We start from the raw sequence: 12,663 nt of genomic DNA, 5'->3' as shown, positions 1-12,663 counted from the left end.
TTACCTCCCAAAGGTAATGACCTGTCTCCAGATGACATCACTGGGGGGTTAGAGTTTCAACATATGAACTTTGAGGACACATATCAGCCCATGGCAACGTCCTTGTCAAGAAAAGTTTATACACAGATACTCATACAGAGATGGAGGCAGGGAGGAGAAAGAGAGAGAGGAAGAGGGAAAAGAAAATATTAATATTTGTGGACTCTGAGTAAACGGTGTAGGAGAATTCTTTGTACTATCTCAACTTTCTGTAAGTCTGAAATTATGTCAAATCAAAAAGAAAAAAAAGCACCTCATTATTGACCTCTCTGATTGTACCTCTACACAGGCAGCTGACTGTTTTGATTAGAAGTTACTAGAAACTATAACAGTTCTGCTGGCAAATACATAATAATTGTCAAGGGAAATCAGACATTTAAGTGCATTCTACAAACATCTTCCAAAGAAATGTCTATATTGAAGCTATTTTCAATTTTCTGGTTCTGAAAGCTTATTTACTCTATGTCTATAAATTTAGTACAAGAGGGGAAACATCCCTTGGAGGGGAAAGTCCAAGAGTATAACATCTGTTCCTAATTTCATATAATCTGCTATTCTGAGTATGAAAGACTTATTGATCACTCCATTTATCTCCCAGTTAGTGCTAAAAAAGCAAAATAAATGTGCAAAAACTCTTCAAGTTCTCAGATAAGAATGTTTCATATCCCAATTTTTAAAAACAGATTATACACTAGCGTTTAGAAACAAAAAGAGAGAGCTCACTACATGTTGATTGTATTTTTTCACTCTCACTTTTCTATGCCTTTTTTTTCGTGTGCAGTAAATTAACTTAAAGGCTGCTGGTGGATACTTGGTGAACTGACTAGCTAATGTCTACAGATATTAACGCTTACATATCTCTAATTATAAAATACTACTTAATCTTCTTCATAAAAATCATCTTCATATTGAACTTAAGAAACAACTTATCTAACCATCAGGACCAGGCCTAAAAATGAAAAAAAAATATTATAAACTAAACCTAAAGGACATTATCTTTCCAGAAATATAAATAATAAGTATTATTTTGACAGCTGATACTTATTAAGTGCTAGAGCATTTTACATGGTAATATTTATCATGTTATCTTCATTCTTCAATAAACTGATTATCAGAGTAAAGTGATTTGTTCAAGAATGCCCAGTTTATAAATAAGTGGTAGAGAAAGTATTCAAATATATGTGTAAATGTATGTCCAAAACCTATAAACCTGAACTCTTTTTACAACGGTGTTTCCCAAAGCCTGTTCCATAAACTAAGTAATATATGTTAAGGAGAGGAAAAGGTTTCATGGTCAAATACATTTAGAAATTGTTGAGCAAAACAAAAGGTTTTGTTTTGTTTTGTTTTTTACTAAAAGGTATCAGAGCCTTTAATATGCTAATATGTGTTTTGAATCTCAAAGATGAAGATGGTTTATAGCAGCACAGAAATTCTACTATTTTTAGAGAGTACCGACATGGGTGTCCCACAAGTTGTAAAAAGTGGCATTATACCATATTTTCCAATACAGCCAAGATTCTGTTTTTATTAATTGATGCCAAGACAAAGACTTGAATGTAGCCAAGAGAACTAAAACAGATGAAGAGAGATAACTTGTAGCTAACCATTGTGCAGCCTGGACCATCCATTTCTTTCACAGTCTCTGCCAGAAGATCCAAATAAAGCATCAGCCCTGGGACTTGGGGGATCAACCTAGAATAAGGAAGATTTCAATGTAAAACGGAGCTTAAATATTTTTTTCAGTCTCATGGAGTCAGAAAATCAATTGAGGTACATAGATCACATTATCATCAAGTTAACATGATACTGCCTATACAGTTCAAGGATGTTCCAAGATCAGAGCTTAGCCGAGTATTTTGCTGTTTGTTTTTAAATAAAATTTAAGTTAAACTCCAGAAATTTTTAATTATATTTTGAATCCACTCTAAAATGAACAGATTTATAGTTGAAATGTCCATTACTTTATTGCCTAGTTTGCTTCCTATTACAAAGTTAAAAACAGGGAAATCTTACTTTGCCACATTTAAGAAACAAGTTTAGCCATTTACTACTTATCTCCTTAGCATATAGATTTTGAATTTAGTGTCTTTACTTGGCTGTGTTCAGGAGTCAGCATTCTGAGTATAGTAATAAAAGATATTAACAGTTATCCATATTTTCTAACAAAAAAAAAGTCAGAATGATATAAATCTGTGCAAAAAAGACAGCTCTACTTATCAAAATTAAAAACTTTGTACATAAAAGGACAATATCAAGTAAAAAGGCAACCCATGTAGTAGGAGAAAATATTTGCAAATCATTATCTGAAAAGGCATTAATATCCAGAATATATAAAGAAACATCTAAAACTCAATCTAAAAAACTCAATTAAAAGTTGAGCAAAGGACTTAAGAAGACATTTCTCCAAAAGATATACAAATGACCAATAAGCACATGGAAAATCAATCAACATCACTAATCATAAAGGAAGTACAAATCAAAATTCTAGTTTACCCCCATCAGGATGGCCATTATCAAAAACCAGAAAGTAACAAGTGTTGACAAGGATATGGAGAAATTGAACCGCTTGTGCACTCTTGGTAGGAATGTAAATTGGTGCAGCCACTATGGAAAACAGCATAGTGGCGCCTCAAAAAACTCAAAATAGGATTGTCATACAATCCAGCAATTCCACTCCTGGGTATATACCCAAAAGAACTGAAACCAGGGCCCTGAATAGATATTTCTATACTATTTTCACAGCAGTATTATTCACAACAGCCAAAAGGTAGAATCAACCTGTGTCCATCAACAGACGAATGAATAAACAAAATATGGTATATACATGTAAAAGATTATGCAGCCATAATAAGGAAGAAAATTCTGACACATGCTGTAACATGAGTTAACCTTGATGACTTTATGCTAAGTGAAACAAGCAATTCACAAACTGACAAATACTGTATATATTAGGTAGCACTTATATGAGGTACCCAAAATAGTCAAATTCATAGAGACAAAAAGTAGAATGGTAGTTGCCAGGGCTGAAGGGAAAGAGGAATGGGGAGTTATTGTTTAACGGGTACAGTTTCAGTTTAGCAAGATGAAAAATGTTCTGGAGATAGACGGTGGTGATGATTATACAACGTGAATGTACTTAATGTGTACACTTTAAAATGTACACTTAAAATGGTTAAAATAGTAAGTTTTATATTGTGCATATTTTACCACAATTTTTTAAAATTTAACTTTAAAAAAAGGAATGTGAAAAGACAAGCCACAGAATGAGAAAAAATATTTGCATATCATGTAACTGATAAGGATCTAGAATCCTAAATATATAACAGAAAATTTACAACTGAATTCAACAAAAAGGCAAACAACTCAATTAAAAATGGGCAAAGGACTTGAATAGACATTTCTCCAAAGAAGATATGCAAATGGCAACAAGCACGTGAAAAGATGCTCAGCATCATTAGTCATTAGGGAAATGCAAATCAAAATCATAATGAGATACCACTCCACACCCCTCAGGATGGCTACAATAAAAATAAAACAACAAAATGAGAATGTGGTGAGAATGTGGATAAATTGGAACCACCACACATTGCTGGTGGAAACAAAATGGAGGAACCACTGTGGGAAAGTTTGGCAATTCCTCAAGAAGTTAAACATAGAATTACCATATGGCCCAGCAATTCCACTCCTAGGTATTAAAGCAGTTGGGAATGAAAACAGGTATTCAAACAAAAACTTGTGTATGAATGCTCACAGAAGTACTATTCACATAACTAAAAGTTGAAAACCCAAATGTCCATCAACAGATTAATGGATAAACAAAATGTACAATGGATTATTCAGTCATAAAAAGAATCAAGTACTGATACATGCTACAACATGGATGAAACTAGAAAACACTGTGCTAAATGAAAAAAGACACAAAAAGCCAAACACTGTATGTCCATAGAGATAGTGAGCAGATCAGTGGTTGCCAGGGGCTGGGGAAAGAAATGGGGAGTGAATGCTTAATGAGCATGGGGTTTCCACTTAGGGTGATGAAAAAGTCCTGGAACTAGATAGTGGTGACAGCTGAACCACAATATAAATATACTTGATGTCACTGAATTATACCCTTTAAAATGGTTGAAATGGTAAATTTTATGTTATGAGTATTTTACCACAATAGGAAAAAATCCTATTCTGCATAAATAAAAAAGCAAAGAATGCAGTTTAACTCTTATAGGATGGTTGTGCCAGTTTGGGAGAGTACTAGTTAGATTCTTGAAATGGCTTCTTATTCTTTAAGATTACTTTTTATACAGTGTTTGTAAAACTAGAATGTCTTTCCTAAATGTATTACATTTTGCATATTCATGTATCAAATTAAAATTTTGTTTGGTTACCAATTTTGTTAAGTGCTTTTAAAATCATGAATGCCCATGGGGCTGAGAGAGGCATACATTTATACAGCTGGAAAAAATCTAGTTCTATACAATAACGTAAGCAATTTTATAAGCTTAGAAGTATGTATTTCTTTCTGTTCAATGGAAAGCTGAAAGGGAAATCATTTAAATAAAAATGTGAAGATTTATACCAAGCATTATTAAAATTATTCTATTTTGAACAGTGACATGAACATAATAATAAACATTTTAAGAGCAGTTATTTCCCTAAGCAACTTTTATGTGGCTAACGCTCAAAATATTCCTGGTTATCTTCGTACATAGGCATTTTAATTAAAATGCTAATATTTCTTCAGATTAGAATTTAGCATGTCCTTTCTTTTCAACTTAATTTGCAATTATGAGCAAACAGAATTAAAGGCATTCTGAAACTGTTGTCAAACAAGCAAGTAAACATATCTGGATATTGTTCAAACAACAAAAAAATGTGACCAGAACCTATAAACGAGTTCTATAGGAATAAGACAAGTATAATCACAATAATCTCAATAAAATAATCATTTAAAAGTGTCCATTATATTATAAATTTTCTTTTTTACAATAAAAAATCTATTACTTAGGCTACAATAATAAAGGATTCATAGTCAAAATATGAAAATGGAATGAAATATTGCTTAAGGCACAGCTAAATTTTTTTTTAAAGGTATCACAAAGAAAATCTGAACTTCTAGGTGGCGTATGTTAAAAAAGCTATTCGACCATCACAGGGGCATGTTTACATGTTCGTACTGATATTTACGTTTTAAAATTTGGAAAAAAATGCATTAGAGACAAAGTCAGAAAGTGTTTCATAGACATCTCAAAAAGTTGTTTTGCTTCTATAAGCACTTAAATCTTCAAGTTTATTATTATATAAAGCAATTTTTATTAATTTGCAAGCTTTTCTTAAAGAAATACTTTTAAGGTAATATAGTTTGATAAAAATTAAAGAAATTATGAAGATCCTGAGAAAGGCTTTTATTAAATATTCTGATTACAGACCCTTAAAATTAGCCAGAGTCTATTTGACTATATGGACACAAGCTCTAAACTCAAACCATACCAAAACAGGCTTCCATATAGAAAGATTAGAAACTATGTTACCCTTGAAGTTAACTCTTTCTTTCAAAGGCCTTCCTCTTCCCATCAAATAAAGATTTACTTCAAAGATCCATTATATAAGGTTTATCCAAGGGACATAATTTCAAGAGAAACTTACTTTTCCATTATAATTTTTTAAAAGGCTGGGGGAGGAGGGTGTCTTCCTTTCCACAAAGAAAACTTGGTCTTCTTTTAATACCCTACTCTGCCATTTTAGAACTAATGTCAATTACATCTCAGTTCAATTTGTAAAGTTATTACACGGTCCACTGTATAAGAGGAAAGGAAATGGCTACTGAGAGGATTTAACATGGCATTCATAATGGAGCTTGATCTCTGCCCGGTTTAAAGGCTGCAAAAGAATGTTCTTTTATCAAGTTAATTTTCCATTTTAGATTGCTAGGCTAACAGTTCAGGAAAGAAAATTATTAATATAAGCTAGAAGTTGAAAGAAATTTGAGAATAATATTTTAGTGGAAGAACAGATTAGATCAGTTTCAAATGGAAATGTTTCAGAGAACACATACATGTCTAATCACAAATGGAGGTTTATCTGTTTCTTTTTTGAATTCATAGGGCCCCAGATTTAAATGCGCCAGCCGCTGCCTAGTGTCTTCAGATAGCTCACACATGCGTCTTTTTGTGTAAGGAGATGGAGAGTGTGATTTTGAAGAAATTGTAGGCTGTTCGTAGTTTTTTGCATTTATGCAATATTTATTTCTCTCAGGTGATTTGGAGTTTTTCTTTTGTGACCTTGATGTTCTGGTTTGCAGTCTGCCATGTGATTTTTCAACTGGAGCCGTATGGTGAATAAATTTATCCTAAACATAAAAAATAAAATTCATTTGGTCAGGAGAGATATATTTTATACATATTATGACCCTTGGGTAAACCATATACATATACATATATATATAACTACAGGTAGAAAAAACCTTAAAAAGTAATTTAAGGCACATATAATCTATCAAAGCCAACTAGATCAGTCTCTCTTATCCATGTAGATCCTGAGGGAAATCAAATCCATATCCTCCGAAATAACTCTGTCTAGTAGTTAATAAAATATACTGTACCACACTTCTTAAGTATAACAAGTACTTTAACAAAGTTAAAGCCCAATATTTAATCATTTGAAAAATCTAAGAAAAAAAGTAAAAACAATTATTTTTCAGTATACTAAAAAACTAATGCAAACATTGGTTTATCATTTATAATTATGTATTCAAATAATTGGCTATATAATTTAAGAGGATTTGTTTAGTAATCTTAGCAACACACATGTCTAATTAGTTGATTATAAAATCTTTATGGAGAAAACTATACGTTTCATTCATACTATCATGATTACATACATTTGCACAATGTGAAAATCTGAAGAAAAGCTTTATACATATTTTCATAAAATGTATAATTTGGATTATACAAGGTGATTAGGATTTTTAAGATCTCTTCCAAACTAAAACTTTACAATTCAATGACAGATAACCATAACATCTTAATTCTGTATTTTTATAAAAGTAAAAATGTACAAAAGACACGTTACAAACTTTAATGACTAGTACTCTGTCTTCTAGTAAAACTGGCTAACACTCTAAAATTTTAAACACAAATGATATTTCTATATATTTTGTGTTATTAGGATACTTTATTCAAATAGTCTCTGCCTTAAAAAAGTTGGATTACAAGTAAATAATTTAAGACCTCTTCAAGCTTTGTCTAGATTTATAAGCTTTCCAATATTCGAGAAAATGGACAGTTGAGAATCTTTGAACGTCCTCCTAACTTTATCACATTAAAAAACCACCGGGCTTCCCTGGTGGCGCAGTGGTTGAGAGTCCGCCTGCCGATGCAGGGGACACGGGTTCGTGCCCCGGTCCGGGAAGATCCCACATGCCGCGGAGCGGCTGGGCCCATGAGCCATGGCCGCTAAGCCTGCGCATCCGGAGCCTGTGCTCCACAACGGGAGAGGCCACAACAGTGAGAGGCCCGTGTACCGCAAAAAAATAAACAAGAAAAACCACCAACCCTACCTTCCCTCTTCTCTACTTTCTCAATCCCCCTCCCTACTTGCTAAAGGTATCTATTTCTAAGTAAATAAAATACAAATGTGAAATAGGAGAAGAGTCAAATATTTTTTAAAGTAGGAAACTACTTTTTTTTTTTTTAAACAGGAAAGAAAATAGGAAAACAAGGAAACAAAGTTTCCTGATTAGAAAAATAAGTCCACAAGTTTCATACAGACCAGCAGCATCAGATTATTTCATCATTTTTCTTTCTTCTCTAGCTCTTGCTATGCTCCTGGACCTTCTCCCACCTTGTTCAATGACTTCAACAAGTAATTCAGAATTTTTCATCCCACTTCACCTATCTCTATGACATCACACTGACTCACAGAAGCAGCATTATTAACACATGAAAAGAACTTTTGAGGTTTAATAAAATGTTCAAGCAATGAATCTTTCCAAGAACTTAGACTTCCTATTTCTGAGCTTTAACTGTCTTTTTCTACTTCATCTTAGATTTTATCATTATACAGATCCATTGCACCCTAAACTCTGAAAACCCCGTGCTGACCAAACCTTTTCCTCAACCTACTTCTTTTATTTTCACTGAATCTGTTACTTGTCCTCTTCGTCTCCCTCAGCCCCTAGATCTCTTTCCCCCAGATCCTCATACATTTTTAGGATCTCTTACCTTTAGATCCGGATGAACCCAACATCACCTATTTCAGCAATGCTGTAAAGTTCCTTCTTACCCACCTCTTGCTTATACCAAACTGAAAGGAACTCTTTCTTCTTTTTTGATTACAGCTTTTGAATGCTGAATACCACTAGAGGAAGTTAGAAACGGTGCTGTATCTACCACAGATTCATACCTTCTAACCTAATCAATCCTTAATGCATCCTATTAATGCCCAATAAAACTTAAAATAGTAGCTGTTTCATACTGTTTTACACAAAATGGCTCCCTAGATCAGCCACGAGGACAACAGCACTTGTGACAAAAGGAGACTTGAAAAGTGCTAGTCTTCTTTTACTCCAGAAAACCTTCCCGCCACATGTGAATGAGCTGAAATTAGCCTGCTAGATGGTGAGAGTCTGTGGCCATCACCCCAGCTGAAATCAAGCCAAACACCAGGAATGTAAAGTCCCTCTCACACCAAGAAGTCAGCCAGCTGCCAGACATGCAAGTGAAGCCCTCCTAGACCACTCAGCCCTAGCTTAGGCAGCCCAGACCAAAAGAATCACCCAGCCAATCCACACAACTGTGAGAAGCATCTTATTTTAAGTTACTAAGTTAGTGTGGCTCGTTACACAGCAAAAGCTACCTGATACAGATTATCAAACATATTAATAAAGTTACTAGTAATATTTAACTATTTACTAATAAATTCTACTTTGCAGTAGGTAAAAGAGACTACATAGAAAACTAGATATATTCCAGAAAATCCCAATAATATATTTATTTTTTCAGTCCATTCAATTGGTGGCAAAACATCAATTGTGACAAAAAATTTGAAAATAATGTGCCAAAAGGAATAAAGATCATTATAAATATTTATAAACCTAAATGATTTTAAAGAGTTTATTTCAATCACTCCTCTCTTAAAAACCGAAAATGGTTTGTCTAATTCTTAAACTGTATTTGAACCTGAAAATGCTGTTTTATACCCATTAAAATTTTAATTGTAACTAATATTCACTTGGGAAAAAAGTGGATTTAGCATGTTCTCAAATAAGATCAAATAAGATTAAAATTCTGGCTGTTACCATTCAGAATTTTAATGTAAAAGTGTATACTCTGTTGTGCCTACCATACAATGTCTTCATCTTATATTTCATCTATGTCTTCTATATCTCAATTATCTTAATTAAAAAACGAATAACCTCAGTAACAGCCACAAAATTTATTAATTATATGCTACGTGCAGACACATATATTCTCTAATTTAATCTTTAAACCAGTCTTTTGAGGAACTTGAACCCAAATCTGTCTGATTCTCAAGAATATTTTCTTAATAACACCAAAGGCTATTCTCTCACATCTCTGTTCAACAAAAAACAAATGACAAACATTGAAATGGCAAGTTAGCCAAAAGCTTACAGAGGAAACTGCTAGTCCAATGAAACTACTAGTGGGGTGAAAGTTCTACATTTAGTAAGGAATCTTCCACTAAGCTGTACACTTAGAATGTGTGTACTCTTCTGTGTGTATACCACACTCCTGACAAAAAAAGAAATTTCTACCCACCCAGTAAAGGCATACCGCAGTGTGGGTAGGAAACTTCTGTGAATCCAGAGGAAGCACTTCTGACAATTTACAAATGTGCACAGTGCATATCTCCAAACAAGTCAGTAACCCAGCTCTGCATTTGGCAAGTACGTGTCATTAGATCTCTAGTAGCCGTGTTTCAGCTTGCATTTAAAAGATAAATAATTAGGCCAAACTCTAACATACCAAATGTCTTGCTAAACAAAGTAAGAAAGATCCCCTTGATAATCTTACAATCATATTTTACCTTTGTTAGCTTGTCAAGTTACCACCCTGAGCAAATTCCCTCTGAAACTGATAATGCAGGAAATTAACATTCTACTTTTTCCACCATAGGTCCAGTTCTGCCCTGTTTGGGTCCTCTAGGCTTTATATAGTACTGGCTCATCATCACAGGCTGGCCACTGTTACCTGGTCATAATGCAGTCACATATGTATGAGTGATGCCTAGACATTATTAGATAACCTGTGGTCAGGGTAGCAAGATGGTCCCAGTGACTCAGTAGGAAGTTAGACCAGAATGTAATATTAGATCCAGATATCTGAGTTTACTGAAGGCAGTTTTTACAAACACAGAAGGTACTTTTTAGGCTGAAGTATTGAAGCTTCTCTTGATCTGACAGCACTAGAACAGCCACCAAACTAAGCAACAGTCCCTTAAGGAATTAGAGACACTCAAGAAGCTATACCCACTAACCACCTATATCCCAGCCTGAGAACCTCTGGTCCCATTCGCTAAAAATGTATCCTTTGAACTTTAACTTCTTTAAGATTCATAGAAGCCTCCAACCAAGTTCTCTGTGGAACTTTTTGAAACCAACATCTTTCTGGCAGCCTAATTTCTTTCCATTAAAAAAAAAAAAGTACCATCTACCATGTACACCAAGTTTTTCACTTCCACACTTATTAACATGTAACCAAACAGCTAAATACCTAAGATAATTGTTTTACTTAAACTAGAGACTGATCAAAAAAATGTGAAAAGAGTTGTAGCCAAAATAAAAGAATAATGCTTGCCAAATGCCCAATAAATACAAACAAATAAATTAAACCATTAGATATTTTAAATAAATGATTTTAACCTGAGTGTGGCACTTCCTTGAACTTATCAGACATTCGGTAATCACTGAGGTTGTAGAAAATTCCAGCTTTGGAGCAATTCCCTGAGGAAGAAAGAGAGGATATTAGTAGACATTTTAATTTTTAAAAAGCTAATTATTACTGGTGAAAACACGACCTATAGTAACAAACACTTACCAAGGTTCAGCTGCTTTATTTGTTAGTTTGAATTTCTTATTAAGGATAAAGACAACAAACGAATGTTAAATGTTATCAAGAAACAGTTTTACTGCTGATGATTCACTTACAAGTGATTATATCACTTTTATGGAAAAATTCAGATATTTTTCATTTTCAAGTATTTCCCTGTCAATTTTTTAAAGATTTTTAATAATATTTAAAGTCCTAAATATTTGAAAATACTTAATGGATTCTGGCTCTTTTTACTTTTACAGATTAAGATGTACTTAACTACATAATCCAGAAATACTTTGCATAGTCTCCACGTGTCAAAAAAAAAAAATCACAGCTCCTGGGTATGCGGCTTTTGAAAACAGAAGAGAGATAAGTCTCTACCAATTCTTCCAACAGTTTTTCCCATAATGTAGCTTACATTCAGATATATGAATGAATGAATCTAGTTTCTATTTTTTGCAACATTTCAATCATCAGCTTAAACACTGTTTTGAGATAAGCAGAGACAAATAGTAAAATTCAAAGGACAGTCACAAAGCACCTGAGAAAATATTTGGAAGCACACAAGTTACATATTCACCAAAACACTAAAAGATACATTATATTGTCTGTACCCAGGCCAGCTTCACTCTAATATATTGGAGGTCAGATATCTTACCCAGTCTTTGACCTACTAACTTTAAAGTTTCAAATATTACACACTACAAAAAGGTTAAATATGAGTTACCTATGGATTAAATGGACGACTTTTTTTCTGCAAACATACTTTTATTGATAATGCTTACTTGTTAGTTATCCATTGCTGCATAGCATATCACTTAGCAGTTTACAACATAAGTACATACTATCTCACATAGTTCCTAAAGGTCAGCAATCTGGCAGAGGCTGAACTAGTTGGTTCTGGCTTGAAATCTCTCATGAGATTGCAGTCAAGATGTTGTTTGGGCTGTAGTTTTCTGAAAGCTCGACTGAGGCTGGAGGATCTGCTTCCTGAGATTCACACAGTTGTTGGCTGGAGGACTCAGTTCTTTTCTATCTTTTAGCAAGAGAACTCAGCTCTTTCTCGATAGGACTGCCTGAGTGTCCTCATGACATGGTAACTAGTTCTCTCAAAGCAAAGCAAGGAGGAAGACATAATCCTTTTTATGACTTAGTTTCAGAAGTCTAACACTGTCACTGCTGTCACATTCTATTCATTAGAGCCCTTAAGTACAGCCCACATTCTAGAACAAAGGAAACTACCTTTTTAGCAGAGGAGCATCAAAAATTTGGGGGACATGTTTTTAAACCACCACAGTTCACTCTCTGACCACAAATTAAATTCCTCTCATGTGTAAACTAAACTCATGCCCTACTGAAGAAAAAGGAAAAGGAAAGGAAAGGGGAAAGTCTCATCCTTTTATAACTTCAGCTTGAAATCCAGGATATTGGCATCTAAATCAAACTGTTATTCAGCTGTCTCAGGTATGGTTCTTTAAATACAGTTTCTAGGATACAGTTCCTCACAATTAGAAGACCTATGAACTAAAGAAACATGTGCCCCACATATATTCAAGGTACACATATGCAGCAG

General features: G+C 33.8%; 1 protein-coding gene across 2 annotated transcripts in view; it reads right to left on the bottom strand.

The window, feature by feature from the left end:
* SPATA6 (spermatogenesis associated 6) overlaps positions 1–12,663 on the bottom strand; it is a 163,263-nt gene that overhangs the window by 90,779 nt on the left and 59,821 nt on the right. For both annotated transcript variants that reach the window (XM_030870076.2, XM_030870077.2), the window contains exons 6-8: positions 10,919–10,999; positions 6,092–6,385; positions 1,647–1,734 (exon numbers count right to left, since the gene is read on the bottom strand). In XM_030870076.2, coding sequence (XP_030725936.1) covers positions 1,647–1,734; positions 6,092–6,385; positions 10,919–10,999 — 463 coding nt within the window. The remainder of the gene's footprint in view (positions 1–1,646; positions 1,735–6,091; positions 6,386–10,918; positions 11,000–12,663) is intronic.

Source organism: Globicephala melas, chromosome 1 (assembly GCF_963455315.2).
Source record: "Globicephala melas chromosome 1, mGloMel1.2, whole genome shotgun sequence".
Classification (NCBI taxonomy): Eukaryota; Metazoa; Chordata; class Mammalia; order Artiodactyla; family Delphinidae; genus Globicephala; species Globicephala melas.
The sequence above is the reverse complement of the archived record's forward strand: the minus strand, read 5'-3'. Positions and strand labels throughout refer to the sequence as shown.